The sequence below is a fragment of the Uloborus diversus genome, chromosome 5, assembly GCF_026930045.1.
Source record: "Uloborus diversus isolate 005 chromosome 5, Udiv.v.3.1, whole genome shotgun sequence".
In the NCBI taxonomy this organism is placed as follows: Eukaryota; Metazoa; Arthropoda; class Arachnida; order Araneae; family Uloboridae; genus Uloborus; species Uloborus diversus.
In genome coordinates this window covers 94900533-94919578 of record NC_072735.1, presented here as the reverse complement: position 1 = coordinate 94919578, position 19046 = coordinate 94900533, and the positions used below count along the sequence as shown (strand labels likewise).

Here is a 19046-nt window from a genome sequence, read left to right as displayed (position 1 = left end):
CAATTTTATTATTAACTGACTGGGAGAAAACTGGCTTAATGACATAAAATATTTATTTGCTGACAAAGAAGATACTTGTAATTAGTTTTAGTTAATAAAATCAAAGTGTTTTTAGCTGGATATTTAATTTTCCCACTTGATTCTGCTTTTATGACTAGCAAAACTTATTATTAGCTGTGCTTCCTTGACTTTTAAATGCAAATAAACTAATTTTATTTCAATGATTTCATTTTGACTAGTTCTGCAGCGAGGGAAAAAGTTCTAAAGATTAAGCGCTCCATTTTAAAAATAGTTGAAGACATGCTAGAAGAAGAAATTTCAGTAGATTGGTTCCTTCAAAATGTAAGTATAAACTTTCTACTTTTAAGTATCCCTCACTTTATTATTTTATTTGAATTAAGTATTAAAATAAATTAAGCTATTAAGTCACTTCTTGCTCTAAATCAGCGATCAACAACCTAAATTCTGTACCGATCTACGTTCTAAGCTTGGTGAGGCCCAAGATCGACTTGGGGGGGGGGGGGGATCTCCCCTTTCTGTGGCATTTGAAAATTGTTGTTCGAAGCAGTGTTTTCTTCCTTTAAGCATTTGTACAACATTCAAATTAAGTTTAATTTGTAAATTTGTTTTTTCTTTTGTGGATTTTTTTCAATAGCAAAAGTAAGAAATGAATATTTCTCTTGAATATTACTTTAAGCTTAGAAGTTAGGGCACTTCCAACTTCCAGCGATAATAAAAAGATCTGGAAATGTTTTGAATAACTTTTGTTTCAGAAGTTCAGCCAAATTCTTTTGCAGAAAATAATTTTTTTTCATGTTACTCTGAAGGAAAAAAAAAGTTCCAAAATGTTGTAAGGATCGACTGAAAAAGGGTTCGCGATCGAGGGGTTGCTTTCAGCTGCTCTAAATCATAAGCTTCCAACTTCTAAGTGAGCTTCTGAGGGTCACAACTGAAACCAACGGTACAGGCTGTTCCAAAAATGATTGATATATTTGAAAAATCAATAAAAAATAAACAGGCAGGGATAGAAATGTACCATTTTTTGCATTATGCTTGGGACAACAGTAAATTTTTTGATAAAAAAAACTTTCAAAATTAGTTACAATGTTTCTCAACAGATGGCGCTACAGGTATTTTAAAAGGTATAAAAACGCAGTCTGTAAGATCGCCAAAATGACCGGTATGTCTGAAAAATCAATAAAAACTAAGCGGGCAGCATTGATTTTTCAAATATACTGGTCATTTTGGCGACTGTACAGACTGTGTTTTATTTTATACCTTTTAAAATGCCTGCAGTGCCATTTGTTGAGGAACAGTGTAACTAATTTTGAAAGTTTGTCTGTCTGAAAGTTTATTGTTGTCGCAAGCGTAATGCAACAAACGGTACATTTCTACCCAGTGGCGGATCCAGCCAATTGTTTTGGGAGGGGCCATCCGAAATTTTTGAACAAACTCCGAACTCCCCAGAAATTTTATTAAAATGAAATTTTTAAAAACTCAATTTTCGGGGTATCGAGACATTAAGTGAGGGGGTGAATTTTGGAATCTCCCTCGAAAATGTTTCAAAATTTAAATTTCTGAGAAATTTTGAAAATTAGGAAACTGAAAACGCATTTTGTCTATTTTTGATGGTGTATGGAGAAAGGTCGGGTTTCAAGTGCTGGCCCCAAAATACTTTTTGAAAATAAAGCTTAGAAACCAAAATATTCTCTCATTATACATTGAGAAGTTAGAAAAAGAAGGGTGCTCTTCTCTATCTCTTCAGCTGTCCAGCCGAAAAATGCACCTTTAGGTAATATTTGCTTACATTAAAGGAAGTGTGAAGGTGCTTAGAATCCTTCCTTCCTGGAAATATTTTGCCTTTGAGGCTCTAAAAATTTGATTTTTAACTGTATTTATACCTGTTTTAGAAAGGGATCAAAGATTTGTGAGCTCTCCTCCAGAAACCTCCTTTTAAAGCTATCATCACGATATAAACTAGGGAGGAAGGGGGTCCTATCAAAAATCGTTTGTAATTGAAGTCCCAAAAAATTTCATTTAAGTTGCTTTTTTGCAAGTTAGATGATAAGGGCTGGATAAGCTAGTTTCCATCGAAATTTTTTCCAAATAAAAGACTTAAAATGCAATTTTTTGCTACATATCAAGGCATTTGTGAAAACGCATGTGAAAAGGGGGTTCTCCCCCTAGTTTCGAAATTAAAGCCTTAAAAACAGAAATTTAGGCTCTCTTTGGTCTTGTGAACAATAGGTATACAGTTGGATCCCGACTTACGCGAGGAATGCGTTCCAAGACCCTTCGCACAAGTCGAAATTTCGCGTTGTGGAAAAACGTGTGTTTAGAATTTTTTTTATAAGCATATCCAATTATTTCAGACATGTGTTAACACCCTCGGCTTTTTTTCTGGTAACACTGGTTCAAAAGACAAAAATTCAATCATTACATCTCTCACCAGTAATGATTAGGTCAATGTAGTGCTGCCTTGACATGATGTAAATAAGTGATAATCACTCTCCTATATGTAATTACCTTTGCATGAAAAGTAAAACATGAAATAACTATGTTTAACTGCAAAAAATTGCGGTTTACAGCAAACACATGTCTCGGGTTAACCAGGAGCCCCTTCCTCACTGTGAAATAAGTGAGCCTATTGATGATGTCTTTTCATCATAAGCTCGCTTATTTTGCATAGAAAATAGGGATTTCCTTGTAATCCTGAGACACACATATGCAACTTTGTGCAATTAAACATTGTTATTTTTCATTTTGCTCTATGTCTAATACAGTATAGAAAGGGGTTCTCAAAGTGGGTGCCGCGGCACCCAGTAGTGCCGCAAAAACCACTTGGCATCAATATATACGTATATAATATAGATAGACTAGGGTGCCACGAGAACTCAAGTTCTTCAAGAGGTGCCTCAACTCGAAAAAGTTTGGAATCTTCTAGTATAAACAATTTCTTTTCCATTGTTTAGACAATGTTGCCTGCAAAGACCAGTAACCCCAGTTGACAGCATTTAATGCAATTCAATTCTTCTTATTCTGAATTGGCTTATGTAATAAAAACACTCAGCACAAAATGTAATAGGGATTATTGTAGCTAAAAATAGGGAAAACATCATCCTAACAAATCTTAATACTTTTTCTAAGTGGTATCTTTTTTTTATTCTTATTTGTATTATTAATTATTTCACTGGTTTTAATTTTCAATTTCAGTGTTCTAAATTATGTCGAGGGGATTATGATGATGTTATTCAAGAAAGAAGCATTGAGCATATGTGTGGATATCCTCTCTGTCCAAATCCTATAAAACAGGTACCGATAGTTATGATGTGATAAATAAGATTATTTACAGATGTCCTTTAACAATAAAAGCTCAAATAAAACAAAGGTTAATGACTAATAGCTCTCAAAATTTCTCTGTACTGTAATATAGCAGATGATCAACACCATAGTAGTGTAATTTCCAGAGGAAAACCATATACTAACTTCGTATGAAGTTAATGCAGGATTGGCGTGTGTACTGACAGTCAGCTATTAAATTAAGTACAGTATACTGTTCTTGATTATCCACGAAATTAGGTGGCATGGGTACCTTGGGTAGTAAAAATTGGGGATGATCCGAGAAAGGCTTAAACTGTGGGAGCAATTAAAATTAAAACGCTTTGTTTTAAAATGTTTGTATTGTGTATAAAATGTAACTCAAAAACTATATACATTGAATATTAATTGCATTCAATCTTCTATGTAACAAACCACATAAAATTAATAAAGAAAAAGTGTAGTGATAATAACACCAAGGTAAAGGGTTGCTTAGAGCAGGAATTTAATTAGAGGAAGCAACTCCAATCATTGGCTTAGGAAATGCTGATGCAAAGACACCAAGTCACATAGTTCAACTATGAAGACACATTTTATGCGAAATGAGTGAAAGAAACCTGATTTCTTCCAATACTTTATTTGAAAATGTATCACATGACTTGAAATCCTTGATTCTAGTTTTGAAAGCTTCACCCCCTCCAACTTTCATCCCTTCTCAATGAGGGGTCATCCACAAATAATGTCATGTTAGGAGAGTGGAAGGGGAGTTTCTGACAATGGGGAGAAAGATGGTAACAAGTAGTGTGATGTCCACATTTTTGTATAACAATATGGGCAGTTCTCAAAAGGTGGGAACAAAAAAGTTAACTTTGAGCAATTTCAAAAATTTTCGAATTTGACATCAATTTTGATTTTATTCTATAGTATGCATACCTAGAACACAATATATGAACATGAAAAGACAGCAGGTATTTGTAAAAATTGTTAATTAGCAAATTAAATCAGCAATCTGTAGGTAACAGATTTTGGACATTGCTTTCCTGTAGGTAACGGATTTTGGACATCATCATAACGTAAGTTTCATCATTTTTGACAATTGTTAATCTGATTTTTAACTTTTCCAATGAAAATTTTATTTATTACTTTTTAAATTTTGCAATTTAATAATAAAGAGGATATTAATGAAATACTTGAATGGCTATACATGCTGCTCCTTACATTTAATAAAGTTTTGGAATGATTTTGAAGAAATTGATGCAAAGTTAAAAAAAAGCTTCAAATTAAAAATAATACAATTGTAAAAAGTGACATCAGTTTTAATAATGAATATTTTTTCTAATGTCATAAGAATTAAAATGATGTCTAAAAAAATTATTGAAGAAAGAAATTCGTATTTCTATTTGGAGATCGTTAAATTATGTTTCCAAAAGAAAGAAGAGAAAAAGAATTCTAAAATAATAAAAGCGGAAAAAAAAAAAAAATTGCTAGCGCAGGTGATAAAGTCGCCAAAAGTGGTACAGCTGACGATAAACTACATTTGTCAGACTGGAATTCCCCTCTGGTAACCTTTAGCGTATCGTATACTGTGTTGTCGCCAATGTCGCCAGCGGAAGTTTGCTTGGCGATGTTAGCGCAAAATGGCTTTCGTTCGATCATAGAAAGCCATGTTACTACTGTAATTTATGCATTGTTCAATGTGTAACGTATTAATTATGCAAAATACCAATGGATTAAAAAAGATAACATTATAATAACCTTTTTTATTGAGGTTAGAAGACAGTGGATCATCAAAAATTATGAATAAACGGACAGAATTATCGGCATCAAGATCGTAACGCCATTTGGACATCTCACATGTATGTTTAAGAAAAATCATTTTTCTTCTAAGATACTGCATAAAAGCTTATGAAAACACTTTTAAACAATTAAAAATTGATTCTGAGGATCGATAAATACCTTTAAAACAAAAACATCATATACTTAGTTCTCAAATAATAGCATTTTAAAGATCGCAACTTTTAGACATACATCAAATTTCAAAGTTACGTTTTTTTTTTAAATCGTTTACAAAGTAAATAATCTATCTTTATTTTTGTTATCTGTGTAAAATATTAACAAAAAGTTATTCAGTGTAAGATTCATACCTTTAATTTTTTTTTGAAACGTATGGAAATAATTAAAAAAAAATTTTTTTTAATGGTACATTTGCTCAGTTAACGTTTTGGTATGTCCAAAATTGTGCCTTTTAGCAAAGAAAATATTTTTTTAAGGGCATTTGAAGAGCATTTTTTCCATAATTTATGTCAATTCTTGTCTCTATACAGTATTATAGTTTAACTCAAAAATTTTTGAGTTAATTAAAATGAAAGTTATTTGGTGTTGAAGCTTCAAAGTTGAGGTCTGTGTTTGTTCCCACCTTTTGAGAACTGCCCATATGTTTATGAAAAATAGCATAACACATGATAAAGGGAGAGGAGGGGGAAAGGTGAAGTGTGACACTTTGTGATAAAGGGGTATTTGTGTCAAATACATTGAAAAAGTGAATAATTTATGGACAGCCACTGAGCTGATGTAAACCCTAAATTACACCTTACTCTTCTGTTCAAATTATAAAGCAAAAGCAACAAACTTTAAAATGTATATATATATATTTTTTTTTTTTTGAAATAATCTGTCATTTGTTTTTGCTTTTTGCTGTGAAAACATTTTCCGGAACAGCTAGTCCTGACATTTGTAATTGTTCCACTCCTGGGGTTGCTTTATACTATAATAATAATTTTGTGGGAATTTAATTGAAATGTATCCAGTGGCAGATTTTGATTGGTGGACAGTTTTGGTGGCCCTTTGCAATGCATTTTTAGGATCTGGATGTAAGGGCCCCTCTCTAATGCGCCCAATTGCAGCACAATTAATCCCCCACTGAATATAACAGCAAAAGAGAATTATTTCTCCGGTGGATATTGCTAGATTCCATTCTCGAACTTTAAAAGAAAAGAAACTTTTAATTGAAGAACACAGAAATCTATCCGCCAATTTTTTAAGGACTGAATTACAAGTTTCAGTATTGAAAAGTGGCCCCTATGTTGTTTAATTGAGAAAGGTTTTTACTTATAATAAAGATTTTAAATCTGGGTTCTTAAAGTCTATTCTACGTATCAATTTGATACAAATGACAACTTTCAATTGTATGTGCAAGACAAAAAAAACATGTTACTGCTGTTTTGGCTAAATTATCTCATAATTGATAGTTTTATCGATATATATGTTTTTTTTCCTTTTTTCCCCCCCCCCCTTTTTTTTTTTTTTACTAAAAACTGTATTTTTAGATTTGAAGCTATGATTTATAAATTAAAAAATTGCAGCTAAAATTTTCTACATTTGCCAAAATTTTCTACATCTATTGGTTTTTTTCTTCTTTTTGTAATTGTCTCTTCATTTACACAAACTTCTAACTCAAGTAATTAATGTTAATAATACGATTTTAAATAATTTCATTGTATAGTTGAATCCATGTATTATATTAAAAATGCTATCATCTCTACATAAGGTAATGGCATCAGTAACTGACATGCTTAAAACATTGCTCTCAAGTTAACTCAACTTTCTGACCCTTATAATGCATTTAGACTTTTTAAACTATATTTCTCCCATGCAACAACATCTCGTCTAACATTTGGCTGCTTCTGGATCCTCTAAATTGGTCAATTCTATTTTTATTTGCTCAATTTCGAAGAAAGCTCGAACTCTAGTAACAGACACCGAAAAATCTGATGATAGTAACAGACAGGATAAAAGGATGAGTAATAGACAAAATTTGCTTTTTCTCTCAAAAATTTGCAAATGTTTTTTTGTTTTTAGTACTAAAGCCTTTAAATTCAAATGTACAATAATTGGGTACTTAACCAACCAGAAAACTAACATCATAATAAAAAATAGAACTTAAGATGACAGCGAGATTTTTACAAGCAAAAATTAGATTTAAACTCTTGTAAAACAGTTACCTGCATTTGAACTTCCAAATTGGAAACATTTTACCTCTAATATAAGTAGGAAGGTGATTTGCCTATATGCAAATGTAAAAATAAAAATATATGTAGGTAAACAGTCTTCTTCATAATTCTTCTCCTTCTAAACTCAAAGCTGGATGCTACTTTTCTTCTTCAATGATGACTTTCCTCTTTCTGTAATTTCGTGGTTTCGTTATTGTTTTTTCTTGTTCTCTCCTTTTCTTCATATTTTCCTCTGCTTTCTTTTCTTGATATTTTCCTGTTCCTTCTTTCTTTGAAGTATTGCTTCAGCCTGTATCTTCTTAGACTTATGCAAATAGAATATACAGCAAAACATTTAAAGTTTCAAAACTTCAGCTGCAGAATTAATTCAATTTTATACAAACCTATTGAAACTATTACTTCCCTCAGCTGTAATAAACATGGCACACTAGTGCTGTTTTTAGTATTATATTAGGCAAGAAGAATATGAATACAATCTGGATGTTATTTGAGTAAATTTGTGAAATTAAAAATTTTCCTAATATATTAGATTTTGGCTAAAATTGCATTGTTATTGTTTCAGTTAATTTCCTTTTTAAAAACTTCAATTAATATTTATATTATATTATTAGATGATTTTGATGTATTGGTTTTGTATTCATAAATTCAAAAACTGAATTTGTAGTACTATTTTCCATTTCAAGGCATTGAAATATTTTTTAATGTTTCAGATTACTAAGCAAAAATTTCACATTTCTTGCACAAATAACAAGGTCTATGAGCTTAGTGAAAGAAAAGTAAGTTTCCTTTTTTGCATACCCTCCCTCCCCTCCCCCCCCCCCCTTTTTTAACACTTTTTTTTAACAAATTGACAAAAGCATAGTGAACTAAAACCTTTCTATGCTTAATACTGTTAAAGTTTAAACAAGAAAATTCGTTATTTAGAAAAAAAGTATAGCATGTAGGGGGATGTGGGGCAAAATAAAATAGCGGGGCAAAGTGAAATGTTGAAAAATTTACTCTGCTTTTAGCGCCACTTATCTAGTAATATTTTAACTATGTAGTAACAAATGTAGTCTATTCCAGTCAAGAAAAAATTACCTCTGAAAATCATTGAATACAATAAATAATACAAGCAATTTCCAAAAATTGATACTCATATTGTAACATTTTGTTCTAAGTCGAAAATTATTTTTGGTATTTGTAAATGAAAATGTTCTTGTAATTAAAATTTGAAATATAAATTGAGACCTTCATGTTGGGTGCAGTATTTATTTAGTTAATACTAAGCTCATTTGTATTTTAAATATTTTGTACAATTAGACAAGTACATGCAGGGCAAAGTAAAATACTTAATTTCATTTAATTATCCAGTCATTTATTAAATCTCTTATGTATTCTTCATTAATTAACTTTATTAACATAGCTTAATTTAGTAATTCACTTATTTATACATTCATTCAATCTTTTACTTACTTTGTTTGTCCTTATACATTAATTAATTTATTTGATTACTTGTTTATTTATTTATTTATTTATTTATTTTTTCAGTATCTTTATTTATTCATTTAACCTTTAATTTACTGATCAAAAACATTTTTTATAATCAAATGGAAAATATTTCATTCAAAAATATTTAATATGCATTACCTGCAAACTTCATTCACAGTTGTGTGTCATTTTTAAAACGCTGGAGGATGTGCTTAGTAGTCTAATGCACATTTCAGCTAGCATTCGTTTATCTATTACTCTTAAACTAAACAGTTTTTAAAATCCAGGCTGTAGAGTTTCGTGTGTCCTTTAAAGGAAGAGTTAACCGTACTCAATGAATTAAGTTATTCCTTTTTATGTTTTTGCAGCAATTTGCTATATTAATTAGTGATGTTCCGGATATCCGTATCCGTTACTTTTTTGACGGATCTTAAACGGATCTTTTCTATTCTAAAAATTTTTAAGTATTTGAAAAAAAGACTCTTAAATTCCGTTTAAATTAGGTTTTATTCCCTATTTAAATTATAAGGTATCATTTCAGAAGGCAACGGGACATGTTTTTTTTTTTTCATTTTTAGTTTAATATTAGTTTTTGTTATTGATATGGGGTTTCTGTTTTTCTTCATTTGGTTTTTCCCGGCATCCTTCAAAAAAAGTGAGACAAAAGTCTCTATTTACTGTTTGTAAAGGTGTTCCCGGCTCTGTTATTTTGTCAGTCGGAGTAATTTGGATGGAATGGGTCAGCGCTGCATTTATGCTAAAATAAAATGAAAAATTATTCCTAGCCTATCCAGTAGCAGCTTTACATTCTTGCTCCCAGGGACGGATTTAGGGGAGGGCAGGCAGGGCTACTGCCCCGGGGCCTCCACAACAAAGGGGCCCACACAATAAAATTTTTACAAAATATCCTAACTTTCACGGGTCGAAAATATTGGATCTATACATATGTATCAAAATATTGGGATGTATATCAAAGTATCTGATATTTTCGAAAATATGATGATCTTTTCGAACCCTGATTAGGGGCCTCCACTCCTTTGTTGCCCCGGGGCCTCCACACTTCCAAATCCAGCCCTGCTTGCTTCTGTATCCTACATCTACGGAGCAAGATAAAAAAAAAATTTCACATTCTATTTAAGCATTAATGTTGCGCTGACCCATTCCTTCCAACTCTCCATCAATTTTAACGGAGATTTCTTCAAAGAGTAATAGACTTTATTATATTTTTGCGGTAGATGACATTTTTTGAAGAAACAGTGTTATTATAGTGACAGGAATACCTTCCATAATAAATTTTACATTTGGACAGTTGAATTGGGCAAAAACATTTTGAGATCCGTATCCACGGATCTTGACACTAATGAGCCGGATCCGGATCCATATACGCAGATCTACTTTTTTTAATGATCCGGCACATCACTAATATTAATGTGTCACAAGTGTTTATAATACAAATACAAAAGTGATATGCAACAGACTGTGGGCCCAGCTGAGCTGGTCCTAGTCAATTTATAAAACCTCAATGAAGATTAAGAGCCTTGTTAAAACTAAATTACCAGCTAAGTTAAGTAAACAAAACCCCATTGCTAGTAAGAGCTGCTTCTGGTAAACTATTTCAAATGCCTACAACTCAGTTAAAGTAATAATTTTTCCTGCTTTCAAGATAAGTTTTGGGATTTGAAAAGCTTAAAACGATGCCTGGTTTTTCCATCTGTAGAAATTTACACCATGAGCATCCTGCCTTTTAATAAACTTAAATAACTGGATCAGGTCCTTTCTTATTCTCCTTTGCTCAAGACCAGTGTCACACACAAGAAGTCTACACCCCTTCCATCGCCTGTGAGGATTTTTTTTTTGATTGACTATATAATCCTATGTATGTGTATGTAAAACAATTCCAAGCAAAGGTAACAATGATTTCAAATCTAATAAATGAAAAAGATAATAATAATTTCTCTCTTTTTTCTCTTGCAAAATTAAACTGTGTGAACATAAATTCGTCTATAACAGCGATAGTCAACCTGTCGATCACTATCACACAGTCTATCTCAAACCCATTTTGAGTCAATTGTGGCAATATTTTGAGCCTTGCTTTTTGTCTTAGTAGAATTATTCTAAACTGCAAAAAAGTTTCATACAAGTTGAACAACAGCAACCCGTGCCGACTTGCGCATGAAAGTGTGAACCAACACTGTTACTTCACCGAATTTTTTAAAAAATTCTTTTTGGAAGTTTGAAACTTCATGTTAATAAAACGTTGCCTCTGTAGCCCCACACATACCAAAAAAATATTTATACAAATCAAAAAATATTTAGGTTTCCAGCAAGAGGCCTAAAGTTTGTAATTTTCTTTAAAAAATTTATTTTTTCTGTATATTTTTTTTAAATGTAAGGTAAATTTTAAGAAGTTATCAAGCTGAAAAATATAAACAGTAGAGTTGATAATAACCGTTTAATCGCAATTTTTGTTCTCTTGCTATACTTAAGTCTTCCACATGGTAGTACTCAAAATATGGATTTTTTAAATTTCAAGTTAATTTTTTCATTTTAAATATATTATTTTTTTTATTATTCATTTGCAAATATTGATTTAAAAATTTGTTTGCTAATAATTTTTGAACTTGTTACTTTATTTAAATTTAGGTATTTCTAGTATTTTAAAAGTTAAACGGAAAAAATCCATTTTTGTGAAATTTACAAATTTTAGGCCTTCAGCTCGACACCTAAATATTTTTTAATTTGGATAAATATTTTTGTGGGGTAAAAGGAGCAATGTTTTACTGACATCAAGTTTCAAACTTTCAAAAAAAAAATTTTTTTTTTATTCAGCCTAGTACGCCAGGGCTAGTTTACACTTTCAGGCACAAAAGGGCACGGGATGCCATTGTTTAAATTATATGAAAGGTTTTTTTACAATTGTTTTTTTGACCTAAAAGGGAAAATATAAGGGGATGTGCGACTTCATAAACCAACTTCCTTTTTTGAGGGAGGGGGTGACACCCTAATCAAAGTATATATACTCTCACCTCTAATGGTTCCCCCAATTGATGTTATTGAGTAAATGTTGTAAAAAAAAAATTCCTTTTTTTTTGCAAAAAGGATTAAATGTTTTCTGATTGGTATGCAAATTAAATAATCATGCAATAAGTTCCAGAAATTTCTAATTTTATCACTTTTTGCTGAAAATTTCAATTAAAACTTCCTGAAAAGTTGAAAAAATTCAATTTTTCAGAATCGTAAATAAACCCCCTCAGAAAAAAAGGTTTTATTTTCCGTTTTTTACTTCATTCTACAGAAAAGGAAGTATTGTATTCGCAAAAAAACTCAAAAATCGACCTTAATTTCCATTTTACATCACCCCCGAATGAATGTTGAGGTTTATTTACGACTCGACCGCACGTGGATAAGTGCCTAAGAACGTATAGACACATGAAATATCCATTTTGACGATTCCCGAGTTATTTATTTATTTATTTTTTTTTTTTTTGTTTGGAAATTTGCCAGTTTTTTTCGGATTGTTTTCATCTCTACTCATGTTACAATGTTAGGTGACTCACGTTACTTTAATCACTTTAGGCTTTGATGTTAAGGTACTATACTGATTTCAAAACATCTTTTTTGAAAGTTTTGTTGCAATTTCATTTGATATAAATGTAGGTTAATGCTAAATTGCCTATTGCAATGAGTCAATAAATTTAAAAAAAAAATCATTTGAAGCTAAAAATCAATAAATGTGAAAGTAGGTTAAAGCTAATAAAAATCACTTTTGAAAAATATAATTTAGTTATTTTGTAGGAAGAGCAGTGGTAAAAGTGTAAAATATCACCTTGAATTAATAAAAAGTTGAACTCCCAGTGTATGAATCAGCTTAGAGGAGAAAATAGTACGCCCTTCTATTCATGCCACTTCCAGTACAGTGACTGCCACTTATATGAATAACGTTTGCTCTAAACTGTTTTGATTCCAAAAAACAGCCGATTCAATAAAGCGGCTAATAAAGCTAGATTTGGTTCTGTTTTTGACAATTTGATTCATTAAAGAGGTTGATTCAATTAACCACTGATTCAATTTAACCGGCGATCACTATTTTTTTTGTTGGTTGCACTGTGGTGATTTCCAATTCTACGTTGACCTTGCTACAACTGGTAACTTTTACAGATTAGACTATTACATTATAGATTATGCCAATCATCGAACTTAATATTGCGTAATGGTCATAATAATTGTTGGCGTTTAGAAGCAGTCTATTCAAAGAATTTACTTTTCTCAACGACTGATAAGGAATGGATTTTTAACTGCTCAAATAGGAATAAATGAAATGTGCAAGCTTGCATTTTCAAGTTTTTACACTCGACATCTTTTCTCCCTCAAACTAATCTGGGTCTTCTTTCTTCTTTTCATAACATTCTTTTCATTCTTTTCATAACATTCTTAAATTAAACCTAGATTTAATTGAGTTAAAAAAAATTATTTTGGGTGGAGTTTCACTGGGCGCTTGAAAGCTTATTCACAAATCCACATTGTATTTACTGCAGAATAACTTTTTAGCGACTACAGGTTTGCAACGAGGCCAGTTGAACAAATTTTGCTTTGCTTTGGGCCTTTTCTTTGTGTACTTGTTGAGGCGATCTTTAAGAAGTCTATGTTTATCCACATTTTCCCCCTTGAAAGCTCTCTTTCTGTATTTTTCAGCTCATCTTGAATTGCTCGATACAATTTCTTTAGTTTTTCAATTTTCCTCATCCTATAACTCCTTCCTCCAGAGACGATGTTTCTGTTAATATTATTATGTTCCGCACCTTTTCTGGCATTCTGCTGTAGTGTTCTTCTCCTTAGTCTAAAAACTTATTTTTTATTGGTAGAAAAAGCCCTTTAGAACTACTGAAGACAAAAATGTTCACGTCAAACATATTAGCTAGTATATTACTAGTAGTTCTGCCTTAGCCCTGGCTTAGGGGAAGTAATTTACTGTTCAATAATGCTAAGTAATTATTTAAAAAAAATTATTAATGTTTTTTGTTCCCAACAATAGATACAATCAAAAGAATATGTTGGGTTGCATGTTGGAATATGATATAAGAATGGTGGAACTTTGATCCTGAACCCCCCCCCCCCCTCCCCCATCCCAACCCTCTTTGAAAAATTCCTATGTGTACCACTGCTCAAGACTAGACATATTAAGTATTCTAAGCCTGGAATCACCCAAGTTAGAAAGTCCATTTACTAACCTTGTAGCCCTCCTTTGAACCTTTTCCAACAAAATGCTGTATTTTTTAAGATAAAGGATACCAAAACTGAACAAAATACTGTAAATTAGTTCTTAAAAATCTTCTGTTTAAAGGTAAAATAGCTTCTTCATGATTTTTTGAAATGAACCTATTGATAAAACCTTACATTCTGTTGGTTTTGTTACTTAATACACTTCATTGCTGACTAAACGTTAAAGTCCTAACTGAGTAAGGCAGCCCAGATCTGCAGCAGTTTCTTCTTCACTTGAGACAGATCCTTGGAAATAATTGCTTGCGTGCTTACAGATCATATGGACTGAATTTGTTTTGGAAATCAAAAAAGAAAATAATTTTAGTTAAGAATAAAAAATGGTACTTTTTTGTTTTAAGAATATATTCTTCTTTTTAAAAAAATGTACGACATTGGTTTTTAGTTAGTTCAGGTAACGTATGACTGATGTCTTACCCTTCAGCTGTCAGGCAAAAGAGAGTTTCCCAGATTTTCTCTTGCATATCTGCTTTGTTAAAAGTTTTTCTAGCTTTTTTTTTTTTAATTAAATTCAATTCTGTTGAAAAATCATCATTGAAAGTGTGTGGGAGGGGGGGGAGCTACTAATATTTTACGTTCTACAGATCTTTCAATATCGTGATTTGTGTATTCAAATCAAAATTAATATTTCATGAGATTTCCCTTCTCACTTTAAAATTGGTAGGTTGAAGGAACAGACACACTCTCTTTCTCTCTTATTGAATGCTAAACTACCCAGTGCTTGAATAAATGCAGAAATAAGATATTACTGTATTGGAAATCAATTATCATTGCTTCTCTAGAAATTACTTTTACCTTACAAATATTGTTCTACATTGTATGTAGAGTTTCTGTATGTAATGCCAATGCTCGGGATTAACCTTTTATTATTTCTCTCTATTAACGACTACAATTATTAGCATTCATTTTATCATTTTTTAATGTTTCCTAAATTGTTTTTGTAGTGTTTTTGCAGTAATGAGTGCTATAAGGCTTCCAACTTTATAAAGCACCAACTTTCTTCACTTCCGTTGTACATGAGGAAAGATTCTCCATCACTTAACCTTCTATCAGAGGGAGAAAACAAGTAAGTAGAACTTTTGTTTATTATTGTAATTCTATGAGCCCTTATATTTTTTTTTCAGTTTTGTTTTTAAAAAGTCCTTAACGGGGGAAACCAGTTTAGGAGGAACAAAATTTTAGTGTTTTTCATAATTTTTTTTAATTGGAAAGGAATAATCTGAGTTTTTTAGACGTACACTTTGTAATTGTTTTAAGTCATTTCTCACAGAAATAGTGAAGTTAGAAACTGCTGAAAGATCACCATCAGAGCTTGTTGCTTGTGGATGTTACCAAAGTCACAATTTTTACCTGTAATCATTACAATTTTTGTTTTTTGTTTGTTAGCAACATATTTCTTAAGAATATAAACCTAGTTGTGATCAAAAAAATTGGAACCGGTCTAAATTGGTTTCCCCCCATACATAGTGTGCTTCTGCCATCCATGCAATTATGTGTTGTGATACACCCTTGTATGTAAATCCTTAAAATAAGTGCTTATCTGAAAAAGAAATCATGAAATATATGAAATTCTATCTGTAAAACATTTTATGGATTATACCTACAATTTGACTGCTATAGAAAGAAGTTAGGTAAGAAACAATTTTTAACTGCCACAGCATTGGCTGTCAAGGCTGTGTAGCATAAAATGTGCTATACAAATAAGCTTCTTTAAAGTATTTTATATACCTTGCCACAATAATAAATACTAATGTGGCAGTGTTTAAATGAAAGATAATGTATCCCTGGATCATTTTCTTGATTTTGATAGAGATCTATTTAACATTTAGTTACAGGCTCTAACGAATTGAAAGTTCTTAAAGATAAAACTTTTGTATTTTATTTAAATTCTTGTCCTCCCACCCAAGCTAGTTTTGAGAGCAAGTGAGAAATTAATATTCAGAAATCACGAAGAGAAGTGCTATAAATTTTGCTGTATTTTTCAATTGTATGTACTTTTCAAACATTCTGAATAATTGGACGAAATCGGAACAAGGCCTGTGTTAGGAGACTGAACATGCTATATGTAATATATTTAAATGCTGTTATGATCATTGTGAGGCACACATTCGTGATGAGCATACAAACAAGGTTGTTTTACAAAATTTGTTCGTTTAAAAAAATAATTCCAGAAGTAAGTAAAAACATGAGTGAAAAAATAAGTTTTAAAAATCATTCAACAGCTTTTAAAAATCCAATGAAATACAAAATTACTTATTTTTCAACTAACACAGTTTATTGAAATAATTTACCTTTTATTGTGCATGCCAACTTAACTGATAAATTTAAAATTTCACTGAACTTTGCCCTTTGTTCGAATGGTAATCTAAAGCACCAATTCTTAATTTCGCTGACCCACTTGAAATTTGTTCCAAGCGGGCAATTTATAATTTTTTCCGTATTTGTTCTTATGTTCTCTAGTCTGATTAAATGGATTTTTGATCCCGATAAGGAATAATATTTGGCTTATGTTATTTGATTTGTTTCTTTCGGATTTGGTGCAAATAAACGGCTGGTTCAATTAGCCTGTGGTCCACCTTTCTATGTTTTGTAAATCATGTATTGAATGAATGCATTCTTATACATTGTGCATTAATATTTAGTTTTTCCTTTTTGTTAAAGTACTTTATTGCTTTTTCTGACATGTATCTTTTCCCCAGTTCTAACTTAAAATAAAAAGTCATATCTCATTCTAACAAAATTCAGTTTGCTGTTTGTTGCATATTTTTAATGAAGTTTGTTTTCAAAATAAACTACCAATATTTATTTTAAACTTTGCTAGAAAATCTATTTTAGTGGAAGGCACTGGTTACATCAAATCACTATTTGGGTTGCATCAAAAGTTTCTTAGAAGAAAAGCATTAAGGTTTTAATAGAAATTCACAGGTGCTCAGAAGAAAAATGGAAATATTTGGTATTTTTGCTAACCAGAATTTTCTTAATGATTTTTCACAAGTTTGACATTGATACCTTAAAAATTCTCATTCATATTTAAATTGTATCTTCCGCTTCTTGTTTGGGGACTAGTACATTAGACCTCTGGGTGCAGTGCTTGGTTCAGTTGAGTCCCTTCTTTCTTTCGTTGTATTTCATCTTACCCTTCAGAAAAAAGTTACAATCAACTTCGCAAAAGACCATCTTTACTTGTTTTCTGTGGATGGTTTACAGGAAAAATGTAAGTAACCTATTAATAGAAATTTATTTTGTTAAGTTCCAGAAAAAGAGAGTGAGGTATATATGTAACAGTTATGGTCACAATCGCCCCTGAATATAGGACTTGATATTTTCCTGCATCTATTTTTAACACTAAAACATTATTTTAAATTGTATAGTACCTAGCATAAAAATCAATGTTACACACATAATATTTCAGGGGCAGTGCAGGGGAAGAAGTAATTTTTCAAGAAGTGCTAAGTGAAAAAGAAATCGAAACTGCAGCAAGTATTACTCCACATCCTACTAATAATTTTTCAAAAATGCTTCAAGAAGAACTGAAACATTGTGCCGAGAGCCTTGAAGGTCTACAAATAAAAGAAAAGATTTATGAGTAAGCTTTCTGTCTTTTTCATATTTATAACTGAATATATTACATTGAAAAACATGATATTTTAGTCTTTAAACATTTATTGTATTTAAGTCCCATATCCATAAAAAAAAGCTTCTCAAAATTGATTAACTAGTTTACTTCTCACAGAAACATTATACTATTTTTATAATTTTTTCTAACATGTCCCTCACTAAGCTGATGCAGTTAAGGCAATCTGCCACCAGATGGACACCATGAAATCCAATATTTAGCACAAAAAGAAAAGACATCAAGTTTTGATAAATACCATTTTCCAGTTGGTAAATGTTGAACATCTGAATGATTATTATTATTACTGGAAAGTCGCCTGTCAAGGTATGATGGGTGAAAATTGCTTCTACATTTGAACAAAGCCATTGCCTGTTTGGTGATATTTTGATAGTTGAAATTGTAAACTCCAGTTTATTAACCCTATACTCCAGTAGGTAGCGTTCATTGTCAACCACTTTTTCGCTTCTTCATTCCCCTGAAGTGACAGTCTTACCAGTCTGTTAAGTTGCCAGATCGAGTTCAGCCTTGTCATAATAAAGCCTTTCTCTGCATGTTAAACATTACCAAAACATATTATCAGATTATCATGCCGTGGCACAAGTTTCATTGTTGAAGCACGCGGGTTACTCAATCATCAGCTATTATTTATATGAGGATTATATTTAAATATTAAGGCAAGGTGTCTCACTAAGTATTAACTGAAAATGAATTGGGAGAACTGTGCAAAATTGTAATCAATAGAATAATGAAGTAGTTTGCGTGTTTATTAGGAGAAATGTGGTACAGAAGTCATGAAATTCTAATTACTAGCAAGGAATAGAAGCAGCATAAGAAACTGAGAAGTAGTTTGAGGCAGACACTTTTCCATTTTTTCTGGTCACTTATGCACATAGAATGTACCTCTTAGAGGGAGGAAGGGGGAAGGGTTTGGTCACAACGGTCCTTATGTGTTTTTAAGCTTAGGATTGGCAATGTGCGTGATAAAACCTAAGGTTCTGGGAATCTTGATCCCCTCACTTGCATGCTCCCTTGGTACTTTTCAACTATAGGTATGTTACTTGGTTACTGACTTCTTTACTTTCAACCTTTGCAAAACAGAAAAGTAATGTTTATGTCACTGCTGTGTTTGCTCTTCTTTTTCTGTTTTTAAGGTTATTAAACTGTAAAGAATATGTATGTAATAGAATTTTTAATGTTTATTAATGACTCAATATGTTTACTTGGCAGGGTTGGCTTTCTGCCGGCAGAAACTAGTTTTTGCCGTGCCAGTGGCAGAAACTGGTTATAACCGGTAAAAACCGGCAGAAACTGGCAAAAACTTAAAAGCGTCTTTAATAACTGAAGTAATTACTAAG

The 19046-nt window shown here is 31.5% G+C and overlaps 1 protein-coding gene across 1 annotated transcript in view; it reads left to right on the top strand.

Annotated features, from left to right (window-relative positions):
- Window positions 1-19046, top strand: part of LOC129222157 (putative RNA polymerase II subunit B1 CTD phosphatase RPAP2) — a 37163-nt gene that overhangs the window by 1649 nt on the left and 16468 nt on the right. The window contains exons 2-6 of the mRNA XM_054856613.1: window positions 240-342; window positions 3214-3312; window positions 8039-8104; window positions 15020-15141; window positions 17488-17661. Coding sequence (XP_054712588.1) covers window positions 240-342; window positions 3214-3312; window positions 8039-8104; window positions 15020-15141; window positions 17488-17661 — 564 coding nt within the window. The remainder of the gene's footprint in view (window positions 1-239; window positions 343-3213; window positions 3313-8038; window positions 8105-15019; window positions 15142-17487; window positions 17662-19046) is intronic.